The sequence below is a fragment of the Aythya marila genome (assembly GCF_965140915.1).
Source record: "Aythya marila genome assembly, chromosome: 24".
NCBI classification, from domain to species: domain Eukaryota; kingdom Metazoa; phylum Chordata; class Aves; order Anseriformes; family Anatidae; genus Aythya; species Aythya marila.
In genome coordinates, this window is record NC_139065.1 from 5,588,343 (window position 1) to 5,609,777 (window position 21,435).

A 21,435-nucleotide genomic window follows, 5' to 3' on the forward strand; every position below is an offset into this window, starting at 1 on the left:
ATTTGCTGGTGCCCCCCCTTTATTTTATCCCTGGGACAGGAGGGGGACGAGCACAGGCACCTTCTCGTCCTGCGGGATGCCCGGCCCGCCTGTGCCGTGTGTCCCCAAAAATACCAAAGGGGTCTCGCTGGGACACGCCGGGCTGGCAGCAGCAGGCATAGGAGGAAGGGTGCCCGCAGGGGGGTGTTTGTGTTCCCAGGGGCGGAGGGGTGCTGGGGAGCCGGGGGCACGCGCTGTCCTTGCAGCGCTGGCAGGAAACTCTCCGGGACTTTTCCACTCCCCCGCTGGTCCCAGCGTGCCGGGTGTCGATTTTCCCTGCACGAGGCCGTTGGCAGGATCAGGGCCAGGTGTCAGCGGGCTCCGCACCCCCATTCCTGCTTCAGCCCTCACCTGCTGCACGGATTCGGGCACAGCCCGGTCTCACCCCCCGCCTCCCCTTTCCAAAAATATCTTTCCTTTTCCCAGGCCCATTAGCTCAGCGGTTCAGTCTATCCCAAGCATCCCAGCTCCTTCCGTTGCCTCCCTGCCGCAATACCAGCCCCTTTGCCCCATCTTTCCCCGCACTGTCCCGGTGTATTTCCCATAGCAAACAGCCGGAGAATTTGCTTGCTGAAGCCCCCGGCTCAGCGCCAGCCCCTGCCCTCTCCCTGCAGGGTACAGCTGGGCCCCAGCCTGCTGCTGAAGGGCTAGAAACAGCAGCACCACAAGGCTGGGGGAGCTTTGCACACACTGAAATAAAGCAACAATCGTTTGGTTTCCTGCAGAGCTGGTTACAGGAGAGCTGGAGCATGGCCACGGTTTCTGGAAAACCTCGCATGTGGTGGGGGTGCTGCACCCACCAGCCCCCTTTCCCCCAAGCCTTAACCCTCACGCACACAGCTTTGTTTTCCTGTAACACCCTAGGCTGTTTTCTTCCCCTTTAAACCTCAGCTGTCAGCTGGACATACCAGGAACTTGCCAGAAATGTCGGCAGTGTCAGGTGATGGCCCAAATGTCTGCGGGCTCCCCCCCCAGCTCCCTCATTTCTCGTCCTCGAGCAACACCGAGCAGCAGCAAGAGCCCAGCCCAGGCAGCGCCGACACCAACCACAAAGCCAGTGGCCATCAGGTGAGAGCCAGGGCAACCTCAGCGTCAGCTCATGGTGGCCAAGGACAAGGTGGCCGAGCGCTCGATTTCGGAGAGCACACAGGGAGTTGTTGGAAGCCACAGCTGTGGCTTGCAGCAAGGGATGGGAGCACGGGGAGAGCAGCACCCGGGTGGGTGGGAAGCTCTGGAGCAAACCAGGGCGGGTGAAAAATGAGCATCGTGGCTTTGGGTTCTCCATCAAGCTTGTGGCACTGCTGGGAAGCATGGGGCAGGTTGGTGCCGGGGCAGAGGGGTTTGGTGCTGAGGTCCTGGTGGTGCCGGTGCTGGTCCAAGGCCAGAAGGAGCCGTGCCGGAGCGGGGCTCAGCAGCACTGCGAGGGGAAGTGAAGGTCGGTTTTGATCCAGGTCCCTGCTTTTGCACAGCTCCTAAAAAATAACTGGCTGGAAGGTAAGGGAAAGCACATCCAGGTCAGAGCCCCAAGGTGAGACAGATGGACAAGGTATGTCCAGATGAGCCTCCGGTGCTCGGCTGGTCTGGGCCAGTTTCTCAGAAACAGCCCCTGTTTGTGGGAGAGCTGCTCCAAGCTCGGGAGCTGACGACAGACCCGCTTGGTGTGTGTCCCCAGGCAGCATGGCAGTCCCCACCCAGCCTGCCCTTCATGGGTACAAGCTGGCCAGGACGGGCTTGCAGGAGCTTGGGTTTAAGCACACACAGGGGAAGCAGCCCCGAGCAGCTCAGGCTGTGCCCGTCCATCCTTTCTGTGGTCGCAAGGCTGCTGTGAACGCCGTGTCACGGCATGGGGTGGCAGGGCTAGGACGGGCTGAGGGAGCTGTGCCTGCTCCCTCGGGACCCAGTGCCATGTCCCACAGCACTGGCAGCCCTTTAGGTGCCATCTCAGGGCAGCGAGCGCTGGGAGTGATTAAAATGTGGGGACAGATTTATGGCCAATAAACCCCAATATTGCTGCTATGGATGCTGGGTTACCCGACCTGTGCCTATCCCTGTGCTCACCCCATCCCAGCAGTGGAACCGGGTGTTTTTGAGGCCGGTCCATCCAGGATAACGCGGCTCCTTTCCCTCCCTCCTGATGCTTCACATAGCTGCCAAATAAATCCTTCAGTGCAGCAAACTGTATCTTTGCATCTTATTCACGAGGGATGCGGGGACTGGTCATAAAGTTTATGAACGTCATTTTCTTTCAAGAAAGGAAATGCAAGATAAAAGAGCTCAGGGTTTCTGCACATCAGGATTTATGGCTCGAGCTGGGCTCCTGCCCCGAGAGCTGAGCTGTTCACTCCTGGCACGATGCTGGCTGTGGCTGCGGTTAAGGGAAGAGCAGAAAAGGTGGAGTGGAAATTCATCAAGGACCGATGCTGTGTCTGCTCACAGCCCGTGTGGGATCATCCCTGTCCTGGGTGACCCAACCTCAGCGCGAAGGCTGAGCTGAACCAGGCGCTAAGGCAGCCCCACCAGAGACAAGAAAGAGGAGCTGTATTTATAAATAACTTCAGAGCTGTAATGAGAAACCCATCTGTGTGACAGGGGGGAGAGATTTGGGGATTTTAGCTGCATTTGCACCAGGGAGCAGGAGGCTGGCAGGGGAGGCCGTGCGGGATGGGGTCTGCGCTGGGGGCAGTTTTTGCTGTTTTGCAGCAGCTGAGGGAGGCCGAGTTTGCTTTGACCCTGGCAGGATGTGTGCTGGGCTGGAAGCAGTTGGATGTTCCTTACGGCCAAGGCTTCGAGGTGTTCGGAGGCACAAGGCCAGAAACTGAACAGAAATGGGGCAATTAGATTTGCAAAACACCACCGCGCGTTGCTCCAGGGCTGGGCTGGCGCTCGGTGCAGGAGCTGGCTTTGAATCTAGGTCAGCCGTGCTAGAGAGAGCTACGGACATGTAGGTCTCTTCAGATCAACAGCCAAGTTACTTTCTTGCCTTTTAATTAAGGAAAACACATAATAAAATAAATAATAATAATAATAAATGCAGCACCCTGCAGCGCTTGAAACAAGGCTTTGCAGCCCCGCTCCTTGAGGTGCCCAGTGACACTGAGAGCCCGGTCTATTGACAGGGCACTTGTTTTTATGGCATTTCTCCTTTTTTGATATTCCGAAGCGTTTCTGCGAGCAGCACTGGGTGAGCAGGGCTGTCTGGAGGTGTGTGCATCCTCCCGGAGCTGGGCTCTGTTTGCCCCCGGCTGTCGGGCCCAGAGCTGTGCGGGATGGGACAGAGCAGGCGCTAATTAAAGCTCAGAGATTTTCATCCGCTTGATTTCTTTTGGCTGTGCTTAGAGTTGGGAGTAAATAGACTGTTCTTCGTAGCCTCTTCTGACATTTGGCCCTAAATGAGAGCAGCACAGAGGGGAGCAGCACCCGGCCATGTCCCCAAAAGCCCTGGTCAAGCGTGTCCTAGCCAAGCCCATCCACGAATTGCAGAAGGCAGAGCCATGGTTTGGCTGGGGTGGAACAGCCTGGCAGGTCCTTGGGCCACACACATGAGTGTCAGAAATGCAAACTGTCCTCAGACCAGCAGTGTGGTGCTGGGAGCACCGCAAGGGAAGCTGCCGTGCGCTGACAGCGGCGGGGGGAGAGCCGGGAAGATGCTTCCCTGCAGGTGTCATCGTGTCTCGGGTGTTTTTTCTGGGGAGGGGAGTTCCCTGTAAAGAGAAATGTTTTCCTTCCCCCAAATTTTCTGCCTCTTCTTCATCTGCAGTGCCTGGGTTACTTTTTCATTTTAGCTGGAGGAAAAAATATTCAAGGTTTCCTTGGTTTTATTTTTGAGGATACAGATTTATCTGTAATTCCATGTATTTTTAGTGACGTAAATATCTTTTGGCATTCACGATAACTTGAGCTGGCAGAAGTGAATTATTTCAAGTGTCTTGTTTCAGAGGAGCCCAGCCTGGCTCAGTGAGTGTCTGCAGGAACATTTATCTGCACGGAATGAACGAGCTGCTTCAGAACAAAAAGTAAATGAAAAGAAGCCCTCTCTCCCTTGTGCAAATCTTGCTCGGAGTTTTGCTTAAGAGCAAACAATAAGAGCCTTATCAAATTGTGTTTTTTTCTCCCTGACTCCCTTAGCGATGCCAAGGCTCCCAGCACTGTGTTGTGTCAGCCGCGTTTCAGCCTTGGACTGTCTCTAAAGCAATAAATACAGATTGAAGTCAGGTTGCACTCTCTGCTCCAAAGAGGTGTTTTGACAAATGTGCTTGCTTTTTGCTTTTCTCCTTTTTTCAACTAAGGGAGTGGATTAAAAAAAAAAAAAAAAAAAAGGAAAAAGAAAAAAAAAAAAGAGAGAGAAACACAACAGCAAACCTACAGCTTTCAAGGGAGAAATCCTCTTTAAAAGTTGTTGCAACTTAACAAAATGCTAAATGCTTTTATTAACTTCTAGAAAGGCTCTGAAGAGCTGCTTTCTTCCTGGGCTGAAAAGCACTCATCTAAGTGGCCTGGCTTTGTTCGCTCAAGCTGGTGCAGGCTGGTAATTGTAGAGTAGAAATTCCTTTCTGAAGTGTGCAGTGACGAAAGAATAGGGAAGAGGGAGGAAAAAAAATAAAACAAACCACCTTGGGGGATGCTGAAGGAGCGAGCTTTGCAGGTAGGAGGGTTTCTTCTCCTCCTGTGCCTCCAACCCACTTCATCTCACTCCTCCAGGCGAAAAACAAAGCGGGCACCTGCGTGGAGAGCCTGCTTGCTCGGGGGTTTAATTACAGCAGGAGGAGGGAGAAGGAGAAATGCAAGCGTCGGAGCTTCGGCTCTTTGTGGCAGGGCGAGGAACGCGCTGCAACTCAGAGCTGGCAGGTGCAGGAGGGAAGGGACCCAGAGGGAGCGGGTGCCCTGCCATGGGGCACCTGCAGGTTTATGCCGCCCCCCCTTGGCCACCAGCATCTGAGAGCAGTGGTTCCGTGTGCCACCCTCGTGTCCCTTGGCTATGGAGAGGGTGACGGCACTGGCCGCGGGGTGGCAGAGGCGATGTCGCGCCCACCCAGCTGTGCAAGCTTTGGTGTAAGGAAATGGACCTTCCAAAGATGTTATCCTCTACTGCGCTGAGTTTCTTCTAGCAGAACTGGGATGCCAGAGGTCCCAGGCTGGATAAATAAGGGGAAAGTCACCCACATTAGCAGGGGCAGGCCAGCCAGGGCTTTGCATGCTGCTTTTGGAGGGCTGTAGGAATACGAACTGGCCCTCAAAATAACAACAATATATGTTATTCCATCACTTGTAGTTTGGGGTCTGGAGTATCTTCCTCTGATTTTACTGCCTTGATGGCATGGAGCCTGGTGCTTCCTCAGTGTAAATATTTAATCTTCCTTTTTATCTTCCTCAATAGCTGTAGGATTCCCCTGCCCAATGTCCACCAGAGCAGGAGCATCCTTGCAAAGAATTAAAGTGAAGAAGGGAGAGGGTTTGCTGGGCACTTGCAGGAGAAGCCAGGGTGCAGCTGCTGGAGTGTGTTGGTGCTTTTCCTACCTTACACCAGCAGTTCCTGCCACAGCCACGGATGGATTTCTGTCTGGGGCTGGAATTGGGAAGCAAATCGTCCAGCCAGGCTCTGTGGCAGCGTGGAGGGGCCGAGGGAGCTGCAGCTTGGGTGGGAACCATGCGGGTGCTGCTTTGACACATCCTCGTATTGTGTGTATGAGCACAGCACAGGAAATATTCCCGGTGGCACTCAGGTGTTACATGGCAGGGAATGTCCCAGCCTCATGTTTCTCTAGAAGGTGTAGAAAATGTCGCTAACCCCACCGGCAGTGCTGAGAGGCAGGGAGCTGCCCAAGGACAGCAGCTCACAGAGGCTTTATTAATAAACCTCGTTCGCGAGGAATGTCCTAGCCTGGGGAAAGACTAAGACCAGCATTAACACTGTCTCATAAGGCAAACTGAGATTGTTTCACAGCAGGGGTGGTATTATACAGCGTATTAATAACCCGGCATTCCTGGTCCAAGGAATGCCCTGATCCAGCTGGTTCGATGAGGCCACCGCATTAATTTGATAGCTCCTCTCCATCGTCCCCCTCTGCATCTTTTACCCGCAACAGGTCTAAATCGGGTCTTTCCTGGACTCCACATGTCACGCCGGGGCTCCCAGCCAGTACCCGGGGCTGTGCGAGGCCAGGCAGTGCTCCCAGCCCTGCCGATGCCACTGCAGGTGGAGGCTTCGTGGTGGCTCTTCCCCCCCTTCTCATGCTGTCCCTTTCATCCTCTGTTTGCAGACACCATTGGCGCCACACTGAGAAGCCAGACGGGGTGAGAGCCCGGAGACGGTGTGAGGTGGTCCAGCACAGCATGTCCCAAAACCCATCACCCCTCCGCTGCCACTGACCGGGAGCGAGCCCTGCGCCGAGCAGCATGGTGGGGCAGAGCGAGGGCAGGAAGGTGGTCCTCCTGGAGCCTTTCGTCCACCAGGTGGGCGGCCACATGAGCATGATGAAGTACGACGAGCACACGGTCTGCAAGCCCCTGGTCTCGCAGGAGCTGAGCTTCTACGAGTCGCTGCCCCTGGCCATGCGGCAGTTCACGCCCCAGTACAAAGGTGCGACCCCACACGTGGTAAATGGGTGATGGGGGTGCCACCAGGATGAGCCCTGAGCATGGGTTCAAGGCTGGAAGGGTGGCAGCACGGGAGGGATGGCTCGATTGGGGATGGGAAGCCCCTTTGTTCATGCAGGTCGGGTTTTGCTCAGCGAGGATGTGTGCACAGAAGCAGGTCTGCGAGGCTGGCTTTTCCCAGCCTGGCTTTGAGGAGTTTGCTGGCCATGGCCCCGGATGGGTTGGTGTGTCACCGTGTGAATGGTGGTAGGAAAGCTGGGGCTTGGAGAGACTTCTCTAAACCAGGATCTGACAAGTCACACACACTGTATGAACACTGCCGGGTTATTTAGCAGCTGTGGATCTCCAAACCACCCCGTGCTGCTGTGCTGCCCAGATGCAGAGGAGCTGTGGCCAGGCAGAAGCACCACATACATGTATTTCTGAAGTGGCTTTGACCTGCAAGACAAGTCGAAGCGGCCTGCCTGCCCAGGCTACCTTTCATTCCTTGTGGGTGCTAGCCCTCAAATAGACTGCTTTTTCCATGCAGTTAACATTTCATTAACCCCAATTAGGAAGCTGGCCCTCTCCTGCTTGGTGCTGCCCTGACCTTTTGCTAACGTGATGCTGTGGGAGCTGCCCGTGCCCTTGGGATCACACAACAGATCACCCCACACAATAACCCTGGGAGTTGAGATGCCGCTCTGAAATAGAGTGAGAAGAAAGGGTTTTGTGCCAGGAGCAGGGTTCAGGGGTTTTGCTTTTGCCCCACACCCCTTGGTTTTGAGGAGGTAAAGTTTTGGGCCAGAGGCAGCGAATTGGTGAGGGTAAGGAAAGGGTCAGGACTGGCACCAGCATGAGCTGGGGGAGAGGTGGTCCTTGGGGCCAGCATGAAATACCAAGCCTGGAAAAAAACAGCACAGGGCTGTATTAAACATCTGTTTTGATGGCTGCTCCACCTGAGCCAAGCCCTGCTACAGTGCTCTGTGTTCATGGATCCCTAGAAAAACAGAGGCAAGAATCTCTTAGCTTCCAAAAATCAAACCCCGCTCTCTCAGCTTTAGAAACACAGCACTGTGTTTCTCAGCTATAGAAACACAGCACTGGGTGTCCGTGAGGGTCCTAGCATGTTTTCATTTTATTATTTTTTTAAAGATATCTTTCCTCCCTCCCTTCCTTATTCCCTCACTATTTTTGCCTTTACTGCCAGACTTGTGCTGCTCGTAAAGCTCCTGACCCTGGATTTTTGTGAGAGGCGAGAAGCTCAGCTGTCACCTAAAAACTTAAAATATCTTTTGGTCCTTCAGCGTTACGGAAAGGAGCTCAAAGTGTCAGCTGAGGTCTTGATGCACTTCCAATCCAATTTCCCCCTTCTCCAGAAAGTCAGGAGCCCCTGTAGATTTATGGGACAATATTAAAAAGATGCTTAAGAAAGAAAACAAGTCCTCTAAGCAATTTCCTTTAGCAGGAGCCAGGGTTTAGTGCTGGAGAGCTAAGCCCTGCTCTGTCTCTCTAATAAAGACATTAAGCAGTCCCAGTTTATCAGTTCAGGGGTGGCCCGGTTATTAATCCCTTTTTGTCATCTTTTTCTTTTCTATTGCAAGTCCCAGTGAGTTTTGCAATGAGGGGTAATTAAATAGCAATTCTCCTCCAATTTGGCATTGGGCAGACTCATTTTTTTTTTCCTGCTTGTAACCGTCCCAGCCCTGAAAGCTGGGTAAATTAAAGAGGTGGGACGTTTTCCCACGAGGCAGATCAGCACCAGGGGGAATAATCCTGAGGTCTTCATCACCCGCTCACACGTGTCCACGCTCCTCATCTCTATTCTTAGGCGGGGGGGGCTCAGGGATCATTATGTAATGATGACATTATGTGCAGCGCTGATCAAATGTCATCATTCAAATCCTACACCCAGTTGGCTGCTTCAAAAACATCCACTGCTCACTTAACCCTTTGGGGTAGGTCGGTGACCTTGAGGCTGGCTTTCCCACACCAGCCCCTTCCAAACCTCCTCCCGCCCCATCCAGAGCTTGCAGGGGGGTTTGGATACAAGGTTGGAGCTCCTGAGGGTCCCTGGGGTGCCACCAGCATGGTGATGGCACCAGAAATACCAGCTACTGGGCTCCCAGTGAGTGGGATTGTGTTGGTGGTGGCACTGAAAGGCAAGCAAAGGCAAGCACCTGAGTACGTCTTTGCTCCCAAGCCCATCTTTGCTCCCAGACAGATGTTTTCAAGTAGCAATAAAAGAGGCGGTTGGCAGCATTGTATTTGTTTTGCACACAGAAGTCACTTGCAGGACATATGCAAAAACCAGCCATCCCATAAGGAAATACATCGGGAAACAAAAGTAATTGTAAGGCTGGGATGCAGGTTTATGAAGCGGTGTTCAGGGGGAAGGAGGTGAGATGATCACGTTCCCTTGCAGTTTAACTGCTTGTTCTTGCCTTTGAAAATCTCCCCATTAATTTTCATATTAATGTAAGATATTTAAGAACTCTTAGTTTCATGCTATATATAACATTTTTAGGGCCAGATTGTCAGCACTATGTAAATCAGCACAGCTCCATTGACTTGCAGATATGTAATTGGGACAGTTTTTAAGGTTACAGGCTGCTGTAGTGCCAGAACTGAGGCGTAGTGCTAGATTTGAGAATTAGATTTTTAGAATCGAGGACTCTGTTCCCCCCTCACTGACTTCTTAAAGATAAAAGGGTTTTGATTCCAGCAAAAAAATAAATAAATAAATAAATGTTGGCTTTTTTCATGCCCACCTGCCCTGAAAATTCAAAGCAAACGTCTGAGCTGATAGGAATTTCACTTGCTCTTGGTAATCTGTAATATGGATTTTACAAACGGGACACTGCTAGAGATCATGCGGGTGATGTTGGAGCCTGAGGAATATGTAGCTCCCAAGCTCCTACTGCTCATGAGCACCATGAGCAAAGGATTGAGATAGCTAAAAATATCACTCACCCCCTAATTAAGGTTTCTAGCCCCACGGAAAGAACCCCACAGGGGTTTCCAGCCCCTGTCTCCCCTGGGCAGAGCAGCCTGCGTGTGTTCCTCACTCATTTCAACACAAAGTTAGCAGATTTAGCCCATCCTGCTGTGGCACACCATTAGGATTAATGCAGATTTTTTTACAGCAAAAGGGAACAGAAGCGGTTGTGTGCTGTACCTGGGGCAAGGTACCTAAACAGGGGCCATACAGGGGACACGAGGGCACAGTGGGACTCACAGGGATGTGAGGCTCAGGACCACCCCAAGTTGCACGGAGGTGGCTGGTGGCCGCAGACCTGCAAATCTTCCCTCGGTCGGCAAAACCCAGCAGGGAGGGCAAACCCCTGTGTCTGTGTTTACTCTCCGTAATCTCACTTTAAACGGAGAGGAGGCAGTTTGCATATTTATTTGGCAAATTTGTTTGGGAGAAGAGAGCTGCCTCGTTGGTAAGCTGCAGAAATGCATCTCCCCGCAACGAGGAGCAGACCAAGCGAGGACACCCAGGAGACGGCTGGCACAGCCCCAGCCCCGTGTGTTGCTAACGGGGGCTCTTTCCAGCGATGAGTTTTGTTGGTTCAACAGCCCAGACCGTCCTCTTTTGGATCTGCCTTGCTGCTGCCAGACTTGAAAGCAGCGGGGTGCTGCCGCTGATGATTCACACGGCTGGCATCCCCTCTGAGACCGAAAGGGCGATGCTCTAAAAATGCCTACGCTGCCTCGAGAGGCTCGGACAGCCCTGACAGAGGGCTGCAGGAGCAGCGCTGCCCTGAGAGAAGGACTGCTGTTATCAGCCTTTCCCAGAAAGGTCAGAGCCGTCTGGAACACCAGCCACGGCCATTCCTGCTCTGTTATTTGACACGCGGAGGCAGCAGTCCCGATGCCAGGGATGGGCAGAGACTGGGCTAAATACGTGTGACGGGCTGAATGGCATTTGAGTCCTGTGCTTCACATTAGAGTCAGGGAAAATTACAATCTGAAAACATACGATGGTGTTTTAAGCACTTAGAGCGGAAAGAAATAATCGGTGCTCATGGCTGCATTCCTCCTCAGGAGCACGTGAGGGTCCAGTCCTTCCCGTCATCCTGCCACCAGGGTCCTGGTGCTGGGGGAAGGACACGTCCAAGACAATGTGTGGCCATCACGTACGCAGGCAGCGTTGCCAACCCCTATGTGTGCCTCTGCCCTTGTTCCTGGGGGCTCTCCAGTTAAAAGAAGCACTTGGCATGCTGGTCATCTTTGGAAAATTCCCATTCCCCAACCCTCCCATTGCTTTCTACCAATGAAGAACATTTCCACCTTGCCCTGCGCTCAGAAGTGAGACCTTAATCCCTCGTCATAAATAAGGCAGGAGCTCCTGGGCCAATGCAGGGGTCTTTGCTGGGTCACTTGCTGCGTAACAGAGCCTGAAGGAATGGAGAAGGAGGGAACATGGTGTTCGGAGGAGACAGCTTTCAAGCAGAGCCCACAGAAGGAGGGGAAGGAACGTTAGAAAAGCCTGTGGCTGTTTTCCAAGGGTCTCAGACTAATGGTGTTTAATGGGCCTCAAACCAGGCCGGGATCAGTGTGAGGGACCACTAAAACACGAGGGGGCAGCTGTGCCACTGGTGCTGAGCCTGTACGTTAACACAGGGGTTAACCTCGCTCTGCTTTGCTTTTCCTCCTTTCCTGCAGGTGTCATTTCTGTGCACCTCAAAAAGGACAGCCTCGGCAACCTGACCCTGCTCGCCAGCCCCAGCCTGCAGGCGGAGAGCTGCGGCCGGCTGGACCACGCCATCGGCGACTCGGCAGTGACGATATGGCACAAGTGCAAGTGGGCTGCCAGCACCGGCACCGGCAGCGAGCACACACTTGTCAAGAGGTGTCACACGCAGATCACCAAGACCTTCAAAGACAGGTGAGGGTTTGCCACGGGCAGGAGGCTCCCTGCAGATTTCTCCTGGTCCTGGCCTGCTGTTTGGCAGCTGGAGCCGTCCCGGTCTCGGTGGGGTTTAACCGGGATGGTTTTGGTGGCACAGCTCCTGGTTTAAGGCAAGGTCCAGGCTTAGAGAACAAAAGCAAGGTCCAGCTTGCCGGCTTCATGGTTCACCCACAGAGGGAGCAGGGCAGATTTGGCTACGGCTGAGGTGCTCGATTTTATGCCTCATTATGCCTGCTTTAAGCCCGTTTCCTCCAAGTGCAGCCAGCTTTAAAAGGAGGAGAGGCCCCATGAGAAGAGCCACCGAGCACGTAGTGCCCTTCTCTGGTAGCCAGCCAGGTCGGTAGCCACACTCGAGGTTGGTTCAATCCTGTCCTCATCCCCAGAGAGAGCTGTCTCTGAAAGGCATCACGGTGCTCGCAAGCACGCCCTGACCTCAGGACCTGCAGAGGCTTTCCACAAGACATCTTTCATGTCAAATTGCTTCAGAAAAGACCTCGGTCAGCTATGACTGAAGGGTGCAATATTGCTACCGTGAAACCGCTGCCCTCGGTGTGAATGGAGTTAGGGCTCTGGGGCCAGCAAATGTCCGTACAAGGAGAACAAATATCCTTTTTGCTCCCTCGCTTCCCTCCTCGAAGCCAGCCTGTGGAAACTGAGAATCATTCCTATTGTTGGACAATTTGCTTGTGTTGTGCCTGTTAGGTAGATAGAGATTCCTGGTCATTGACACCATGAATGGTGCTTTTCACAGAAGCCAAGCACACTTTGAAATTATAATGAAAGAAAATATTGGCATCCAGCAATAGCTGGCTTTCTGAAAATTACTTTTACAGAGTAACAAAAGATCTCTGCAGTTTGGACATGATGAATATGTTTCCTTTGAGAGTCCCTGAAAATTTCCCTTATCAAGTTTGAGGCTCTACAAAAGAGGAGGGGAGGGAATATTCTCTTCTGGAGCGTATAAACCGAGCGTGTTCTTTTGTGTTCTTTGACTAGCTGCCCAGGGAAGATGCTATTGAGGACAGACCTTCAGTACCACACAGATCCACTTTTGGAAGATGCAAACGGAAACCAGCCAGAAAGAAAGAGCTACAACCCCTGGGGACTGCACTGTCACAGGCAGCACCTGAACCGCATGTCCTCCAAGTATAATGAGAACAAACTTCACCGTATCCTTTCTCTTCTCTCTCCTCCATCGCAGCCTTTGCTACAAATATCAGCTCATGAGCAATGTATGTTTTATTGCAGTGGTACGCATCCCTTCTCTGTCCAGCTGCTGTGCAAAAACAAACAAACAAGCAAAAAACAAAAGAATATAGCTGCTCTCTTCTCCCACTATCTAAAAAAAAAAAAGAAAAGAAAAGAAAAAAAGAAAAAAAATATTTCCCATAAGGGGGTATTCAAGCTTAAGTCAAAGATCCCCTTGGCATACATTTAAAAACACAACTATACAGGAATTAGCAGCCGCCTCGCCTTTTATTTTCCTATTACACTCCATTACCCACCAGTCATGTGAGTAATACAGTTTAACAACTTCCCCCACACCCACTGGGGTGAGGACAGCACTGAGGCAAGGTGTTGGATTGACAGCCCAGGGCTACGGTGTCACTAGAGAATGGAGCTGTTGGTGCTTTAATTGGTAGGACTGTACTACAGTAAATTAACTGCAATTGGCAGCAAGGGGCCTATAGCAATGACATGTTGGTAAAATTGGCTCAGAAAGACTCATTACAGTTGTGAGCTATTATGGAGAGCGTCAGCAGTTGCTTTGATTTAAGACCTCTTTCAATTAGAATTTAAAAGTATTGGGTTTCCCTTAACTCATGCCCAGAATTTCTATTGCTTGAGAATGTGGTATCAAAATACAGCTATCCCTGCATCCTGGACTTAAAGATGGGCACCCGGCAGCACGGAGATGACGCCTCAGAGGAGAAGAAAGCACGTCACATCAAGAAGTGTGAACAGAGCACCTCTGCCTCTCTGGGTGTTCGCATCTGTGGGATGCAGGTAAGACCCCGGTCCTTCTGATGCCTGCCTGACACGCAGCTTGAAACCAAGCTGGAAATCCAAAGGGATTCTTTCCCTTGTTGGTGTAAACTGAAGTAAATTCCTTCTTGTCTCCCACCAAATAGAGGCTGTAAGAGCAAGCCACTCGATTTGTGCATCTTATCCTCAGACAGGGCAGATGCTTAGGGAAGAGTACAGAATACGGCACGCAGAGGGGAACCTTTTCCCATACCCATTTGACTTCTGGAGATTTTTATTACCTTCAAGCTGAGAATCTGCCTGTACATGAACACAGATTCTCCTCTTGTGCTCAGCTCCTGGCTGCTGCACAAAACAAAACAAAACGAAAAAAAAAAAAAAACAGAAAGCATCACTTGCTCCATCCACTCATGCCTTTGCTGAGCTGTCTCGTCTGATTGCTGCAAGAGCGAGGGGTTGCTTTTGTGCTAAATATTATGGTTCTTCTTGATTAAAATCACTGCCCTCCCTGCTAGAAATGGAAGCTACACATTTGATTCACTCACAGTTCTCAAGCAGGTTTCAAAATGTTGTTCTGCTCTGCCTGAAGGATAATTATGACAATGATGATTATAAAGCACATACACTGCAGTGTAAACAGTGTCAAAAACTATGTCTCTTTCTGGTCTCTGACATCCTTCTGCTGAGCAGATTAGCCTTTAAGTTACAGCTGGTATGTGAGCTAATTCTGAATTCACGCTTCCAGTTCTTATTCTGTATTACTACTGCCTCACATACATAAAGATTTCTGTCTGTACCTTGTTCCTCTGTTTAAGAAAACAAGATTATTGCTACCTGTACTAAGAGAAGGAACAAAGCTGGGGTGTTCCTGTACTACTGCAAACTCCTGACATAGCCAGAGGGAAAATGCTATAAATCAGTAATGATGTGGCTATGACTTAGAGCTATACAGGATTTACAAAGGGGTAATTTATAGAAGCACAAGAAGAATCTGCACCAGTGGCTTAAATTGAAGAGTTTAAATCTCCAGAAAAGGCAGGAGGTGGGATTCAGTGAGAAGCCTGCAGTACACTGCCAGTATTGTTCAACTGCAGAGGATCTGAGTCTCAGCTTGGGACTGAAATTTTTAGATAAGGGCAAAAGCCAGAACACTGGTGGGGACACACACACACACACACACACACACACGACAATAAGACATCCACTGAATCTGGATTGTTGCTCTCTTTCCTCAAGGTCTACCAAGTGGACACTGGCCATTTTCTCTGCAAGGATAAATATTACGGGAGGAAACTCTCACCTGAAGGATTCAGGCAAGCCTTGCGCCAGTTCCTGTGCAACGGTAACCACCTCAGAACAGACGTCCTGGAGCCCATCATCCTGCAGCTAAAAGCTCTGCTGTCTGTCATCAGGAAACAAAGCTCTTACAGGTTCTACTCCAGCTCACTTCTCATCATTTATGACGGACTGGAGCACAAAGAGAACACAGCACCCTTAGATAAGCACCTCCAGGGGCACTTCCAAAAAACAAACTGCACCACAACACATGGCACTAATCACGCCAGAGTCGACGTCCGCATGATAGACTTTGCTCACACCACTTTTAAAGGCTCCAAATGCAACCACACCACTTATGACGGGCCAGACCATGGCTATATTTTTGGCTTGGAGAACCTCATCAAAATTCTTCAGAACATCTCGGAAGGAAAATGACGAATTCTGTGAAATAGCCTGAATTTACTAGTGACCGATATCCCTGAGAAGTATTGCATTGGGTCAGTTGTATGGGACCCTCACAGCTGCTGAATGTCACGTGCACGGTTTGGAATGAGAGCATGGACAGCTTGCTAGGAAAAACTGCTACGTGCCATTACTGAACTGAAGCGTAAAAAGCAAAGAGCTGAAAGAATCTGTTCTGTCTGCAATCAATCAGAAGATTTATTTTCCTTTCTTGTTTTACTGCTGTCCTTGATTTATTTGCGAGTCAAAAGAAAGCATTACTTGAAAGAGTCTTAATGATAAAATAGGACCTGCTCACCTCCACCACACTCACAAAGCCAAGCAGGCTAAGAAGATGTTGTGCATTTGAGTGAGACTATTAAAATGAGCTGGCAGGTCTTAACAGATTGCAGCATTACTCTCATCTCACGCTCAGTGCTACGGGCCGAACACACTCACAGACACAAGTGGAAGAAAAATGCACACCCTGACATTCACACTCCACGTGCCCAGCGCTGCAAGACTGTTCTTGGAAGTCATTTTCCATACAGCGCGGGTATTTGGTGCTTTGTTGAAACACAAATGTACCAGACGCAGAGCTCCTGGTTCTGTACTGCTTAAGGTGTAAAAGCGGGTGTTCCTCAGACCAAGAACTGGACCTTGCAAAGGTTTAATATCCCTGCAGGACATAACAGGGCATGTTTCCTAAACTTTCTAGGCAAGAAGCTCCTTGGGGGCTGACATATGGGAATGTGATGATCCTGTCAGATACCAGTCACAAAAAACATTCACATCAAGGTACTTATGCTCCTAATTTAAAAAAATAAAATAAAATCAGGGACTAGACATTAAAGTTCACCTAGAAATTCTTTGATACAAATATTGTGTATGTGTTTGGAGGAGACAAAAACAAAAACTTGATACAATGTTTACAGCTTTTGTTGACAGATTTTATTATGGAACAAATATAATTCCTCCCTGCATGGTGTAGGAAACTTGTATGAAAAGTCCTTACACAAGGAATAGAGGTACAGAACCCAGTTATTGGGGACTGGGGATACAAATAAAGTTGTCTAAGTAACGCTCACTTGTTGTCCGTCTTTTTTGCACTTCCAGAGCATCCTGACGTTATGTTATCTTTTGTTTAGGGCTGTGTGTTTTCAAAAGAGACATTATTTCCACAGGTTTAAATATCAGATCTCAAGGGAGACCCCTTCACTTGTATTTTACTGCATACAGCTGGTAAATTGCAGCAATTTATTGCCGGAAAATTTAAGTCATCTGGCCCAATTGCATATTTTACTTGGCCTGAAGTGGATTTGGGAAGACCCGATTATTTACTGAATGTTGTTCACAGCCTTGCATATTTCTTGCCCACAAACTGCAATGACTATAAAAAAAAAAAACAACCACCACAAACACTCTGCTTCAGTGGTGAAAGGATTGAGTCATCAGTTGTCTTGGCTCATGCTTGTGCAGTGAGGTTGGTGCTGAATGTGGCCGACACAACCCACCTGAAGGGCTTTATGCAGACCTCCCTCAGCCTTCGCAGCACTGCTGAGCCTCCCACTGGGTGTTGCCACCAGGCCCTCGGGGCTGGATGGGGAAAGGACAAAGAGGGGTCTGAAGGGAAACTCCAGCAGCTGGCTACCCAAAAGGAAGGTGTGGGGAGCCGGGGGTCGTCTCTTCTCGAAGATAACCAGGGACAGGAGCAGAGGGAACGGCCTGGAGCTGTGCCAGGGGAGGTTGAGGTGGGCAATGAGGAGCCATTTCTGCTCAGACAGAGCGGGCAGGCGTTGGGACGGGTTGCCCAGGGAGGTGGGGGAGTCCCCGTCCCTGGGGGGGCTCCAGGAGAGGTTGGGGCTGGTGCTTGGGGACACGGCTCGGTGGGGACAGTGGTGGGGGGGTGGCTGGAGCAGGTGACCCTGGGGGGCTTCTCCACCCCTAATCGTTATCTGAGCACACGCCTGAGTGCCTGATTAACGCACTCGATGATCTTGAGGTCTCTTCCAACCTAGACAATTCTGTGACTAGTGACATTTCCAACCATTTAACCACCCTCCTGCCTGGAGGCGACTCTGAGCCAGAGCACAACCTCCCCACACGGCAGGGCGAGCCGAGCAGGGCTCCGTAGGCACTGAACCTGCCAGAAACCCAGCCCTGACGCTGCCTTCAGCCAGCAGCCCGCCATGGCAGCACCACAGGGGCAGCACCCCAACGTCCCCCCCCCCCCCATTGCCCCCCCACCCGCGTTGTCACTGCGCATGCGCACCCTACCCCCGGCCCCTCTCGCTCGCCGTAGTTGCGGCCGCCGTCACGTGCCCGCTGCCCCGGCCGCCATGGCGGCCACCAGGTACCGGCGGTTCCTGAAGCTGTGCGAGGAGTGGCCGGTGGAGGAGACGAAGCGGCAGCGGGACCTGGGCATCTTCCTGCGGCAGCGGGTGGCGCAGGCCTTCCGCGAGGGGGAGAACACGCAGGTGAGGGCGGAAGCGGCCCGCGGGGCGCTGAGGGCTGGGCAAGAGATGGGGGAAAAGGGCCGCGCATGCGCGCTGCGCCGCTGTGCCTCAGGGGTCGGCGCCATCTTAGGGCCTGAGGGGCGGGATGCGCATGCGCAGTGCGCCGCTGCTGCTCCTCCTCAGGGTCCGGCGCCATTTTGGAGCCAGAGGGAGACGGGGGGGAGGCTGCGCATGCGCGGTGCGCCACCGCTGCCTCGCCTCCGGGCCCGGCGCCATTTTGGAGCCTTGGGGGTCCGGTCAGGGACCGGGGGTGCGGCGGGGCCGGGCTGCGCTCCTTCCCTCCCTCTGTCCTTCCTTCCTTCCTTCTTTCCCTCCAGGCACCTTCGCTGTACGCGGAGATCTCGCACGGGTTGCGATATGTGCTGTGAGGTGCCCTCTTCCAGTGGGTTTCGAACCCCCTGTTGCAGCGCTCCGGGAAGTGGGATGCAGAAAATTTGTCAGGGCCGTCGTGGAGTACAGGGTGGTTTGCTTGCTGTGAGGATGGGCTGATAACACGATACGGGGTGGGGTACGCTGCAAAATCCATCACTGCTGGGATGCGGTGGTTTTAAAGCTGGCTTCCAGCTGTAACTGTGTTGGAGTTCAGGTTTCAATACTGAAATAAAAGAAGCAAATACTTGACTTGGGCTGCAGTCATTTACAGGCTTGGAGGTGGTGCTGTGGAATGTAAATGTGCCCTTTCTTTGCATAAAAACATTGTTCCAGGTGTGCATTTTCTCCTACAATGTGCCATTATAGGCACCTAATTCTATATTGGTCACCAGAATAAGCTGCAGCAGACATTTCAGAAAGTGCTTATTGCTTTTTCATATGCCCAGGACAGCTGAATGTGCTGCACCAATTGGTTACGAGATCCCAAAGCTGCCACTCATCTTGAAAATCTAAATTGATGCCTGCAGCACTGATGTCAATTTGTATGTATAAAGACTTAATACAGTAAAGGGAAATGTACTGCCAGACAGCAGGAGGAATGTAGGAGAAAAGCGCTAGAACCTTAAAAGACATTTTGTCAGTGTAATGCCCGTTTAATTCACATGGAGTAAGATCTGCTGATTTTTTACAGGCAGTACTATTTCAGCTACCTATTTAATAGGTAGCTGCGTGATGGTGCTTATATTTAACAGTTTGCTTGTCCCTGTATCCTCTCTCCCGGAGCAGCCATTACCTGCTGTATCAGGAGAGCCTTTCCTTCATTCTCCTGGCTTGCACAGGGGAGGGAGGCATCACCTGCCTTGTGCTGAACCTGTGCCAGTGCCTGAGGACAGATGAGCTGTGTTCACTTTATTCTGTCTTGCTGCTCTTCATACTATACTTACCCATGTATCCGTTTTAATCATTTATGTTTGATGTCATCGAGCAGCAATGTAGAGTTCTGGTCAGGTTGGCCCCACTGTAGGATAGAAAAAGAAGTTGACATGCCATTCGTGCTGCTAAATAGCTGGCTCTGCAAGGCAGATGCACCTGTTGGAGGCACCTCGGAGAGTTTTAGGTATTAGCAAAATCTTTCCAACTTACTAGACCAAAATAGAAATCCATTTACCCTCCACAAGCTGTACGGTGTCTTACATGCTGCTTTTCCCTAATCAATTATAAACTATTTTTAGCCTTGCCAGGATTTTATACCTTCCATCCTAGTATCTTATCCTGTTTGATCCTTTAGAATAAAACAGGCGGCCAAACCAGCCTTTGATCAAAGAAATCTCACAGATTTCACAGTGCTGGCCAGTAAGCGTGAGAAAACCGTACAGCTATGTTCGCGTTAGCTGTGTGCTCAGTTGATCTGTCGTATCTTTTTGAGCAGAATTCAAGGTTCATTCTGGAACTTAGGTGCCTCATTATTCTTGTAGGCCAAGCTGGTGAGAGATGGAGGGGAAAGAAAATTTGCTGCATTCTGGAGCAGCATAATAGGGGTCGCCGGCATCCTGCATTGCTCTGAAAAAGTAACAAAGATACTCCTTTACTGTTCTTTTCATGAGCTTTTAGCTAAAATGAAATGGTTTTGCTCTGCAGGTTTAAAACGGGACTTGTGCGATACTTTTATCCTTTTCCAGATTGCTGACCCTGAGACCTGTGACCAAATGTATGAGAGCTTACTCAGAATCCACACCAACTACTACAAAAACAAGGTAAACATTTTGGTATTAGCCATCATCAGCCTTTTTTGTGGGACCTGCAGCTGTCGGTGCAGCAGGCCACATCCCAGCAGGGTTTCTGGGAATGGAGCAGGCAAATGAGCAGTCAGGTGGATGCTGCACTGCCGGGTGCCTTCAGTCTCTTGGCTTTCAGTCTGAAAGCTGCAGACGCTTTGGCCTTTGTGACATGTATGAACAATGTAGATGATAGTTCCTGGTATGGATGAACAGAATTCTTAGAGCTTGATGGAAAATAAGTTAGGATTCTATTATTTGGTGACATAATTACCTGTGTTAGTGCACTACAAGTAACATCTTGTTCTCTTCCTCCTTCTCTCACCTGCCTGTTTGTTTGTGAAGTATCCACGCCTGAAAGAAACAAGCTTCACTGGAGTGACAGTGCAAGATTGCAAGATGATTCTAGCAACAGGTATTAATACTGTGATTGATTTGGGAATAAATCAGTGCAAGAGATAAAGTGCATTCTAGTCTTTGTTGTGTTGGCTTTATACTTCTACCAGTTACTAAAGGACTGAATTGGACTGCTGTGCAAGTTTATTAGGGTGGTTAACAAGAAGTAAGTACAGGCTTAATTGAGGAGATTTTCAGTAATCTAGCAGGACAAAAAGTCGATTGTGTTTTGCAGGGGGCAGGAATAGCAGAGGGTTTGCAAAGGCTCTTTGAGACAGAGTGGCAGGAGCTGTGTGAAAAAAATGCACATTTGCTACATCGCTGGAAAATTCTCAGCTTCTGTTTCACTGTGTTCATATTCCCTTCAGTATTTCTTCTCTTGTATTAGACTTTGAGAGAAAACAGGGTACCACAATGCAGAAGTACTCTCAGCCGAATCATTTATTAAATGCCATATAGGAAGCTAGTGCAGTTTTGTTCTGCTTCAGTTCCTAACTTCGATTGCAGTGCGTGGAAACTGAATATTAGTTGTTAGTGATAAGGGACTCCCAGCACAATTGATTGGAAGGGAAAACAAACTTGCCTCAGGTCCTGAAATAGAAATTCATTAAGATGAGAAGTGAAAAAAGGCAAATATATGTAAGGCAAAGGGCTTAAAAAAGGGCTTTTCATGCTTTTGCTTTTCTGCTTTTCTTCCTCTTTCCCCATCTCCCTCTCCCTTCTCCTTTTGCAGACATTCTCAAACAGATGGAAGACATGAAAAAAGGAACATGGAAAAAATTGCGAGAAAGGTTTTCCGCCAAGAAATCTGAAGAGGACTTGAAGTGATAGGCTAACTCCCAGATTCTCCTCTGTATATATTCCTAAGCTCTGTATGTTGCCATGATGAATAAAACCATTCATTCCTCTTAGCAACAGCATTTTTTGTTCAGACCTACACCCTATACTCTTTATTTTTAACACCCACTCTTTTCTTTTTGGAAATCTAGGCCATACCTGAACACATCTGTGACGAAAGTTCTTGGATCAATGTAAAAGAAGGAGCTTTGTGTTGTTAGATCTGATCGTTTGTATTATGAGAAACAGACCATCAGGAAATGCCAGAGCACATAGGTGCAACCACGCTAGCTTTAAATCTGCT

The 21,435-nt window shown here is 50.3% G+C and overlaps 2 protein-coding genes across 4 annotated transcripts; both read left to right on the forward strand.

Moving 5' to 3' along the window:
* The first annotated feature begins 948 nt into the window (after window positions 1-948).
* On the forward strand, window positions 949-16,322 carry IP6K3 (inositol hexakisphosphate kinase 3). Of its 2 annotated transcripts, none has more exons than XM_082778426.1 (6): window positions 949-1,107; window positions 6,297-6,616; window positions 11,284-11,506; window positions 12,527-12,699; window positions 13,362-13,537; window positions 14,753-16,322. In XM_082778426.1, exons 2-6 carry the CDS (start codon window positions 6,433-6,435, stop codon window positions 15,227-15,229), a joined length of 1,233 nt encoding a protein of 410 aa, XP_082634552.1. In that variant the 5' UTR covers window positions 949-1,107; window positions 6,297-6,432; the 3' UTR covers window positions 15,230-16,322. The 2 variants fall into 2 exon arrangements, with proteins under 2 accessions (XP_082634552.1, XP_082634553.1); XM_082778427.1 differs by lacking the exon at window positions 949-1,107 and adding an exon at window positions 5,320-5,376.
* A 142-nt stretch (window positions 16,323-16,464) lies between these two features.
* Window positions 16,465-21,205, forward strand: UQCC2 (ubiquinol-cytochrome c reductase complex assembly factor 2). Of its 2 annotated transcripts, none has more exons than XM_082778428.1 (4): window positions 16,465-16,986; window positions 19,803-19,877; window positions 20,244-20,313; window positions 21,028-21,205. In XM_082778428.1, exons 1-4 carry the CDS (start codon window positions 16,762-16,764, stop codon window positions 21,120-21,122), a joined length of 465 nt encoding a protein of 154 aa, XP_082634554.1. In that variant the 5' UTR covers window positions 16,465-16,761; the 3' UTR covers window positions 21,123-21,205. The 2 variants fall into 2 exon arrangements, with proteins under 2 accessions (XP_082634554.1, XP_082634555.1); XM_082778429.1 differs by lacking the exon at window positions 16,465-16,986 and adding an exon at window positions 17,539-17,712.
* Window positions 21,206-21,435: the final 230 nt, after the last annotated feature.

What these genes read in the sequence shown, in the direction of transcription:
- IP6K3 (XM_082778426.1), top strand. Translation starts at nt 6,433, where the DNA reads ATGGTGGGGCAGAGCGAGGGCAGGAAGGTGGTCCTCCTGGAGCCTTTC. An exon ending in GTTCACGCCCCAGTACAAAG is followed by an intron (nt 6,617 to 11,283) that starts GTGCGACCCCAC and finishes CCTTTCCTGCAG; the next exon opens with GTGTCATTTCTGTGCACCTC. An exon ending in TAATGAGAACAAACTTCACC is followed by an intron (nt 12,700 to 13,361) that starts GTATCCTTTCTC and finishes ACTCATGCCCAG; the next exon opens with AATTTCTATTGCTTGAGAAT.
- UQCC2 (XM_082778428.1), top strand. Translation starts at nt 16,762, where the DNA reads ATGCAGACCTCCCTCAGCCTTCGCAGCACTGCTGAGCCTCCCACTGGG. An exon ending in CTGTGCCAGGGGAGGTTGAG is followed by an intron (nt 16,987 to 19,802) that starts GTGGGCAATGAG and finishes ATCCTTTTCCAG; the next exon opens with ATTGCTGACCCTGAGACCTG. An exon ending in CCAACTACTACAAAAACAAG is followed by an intron (nt 19,878 to 20,243) that starts GTAAACATTTTG and finishes TTGTTTGTGAAG; the next exon opens with TATCCACGCCTGAAAGAAAC.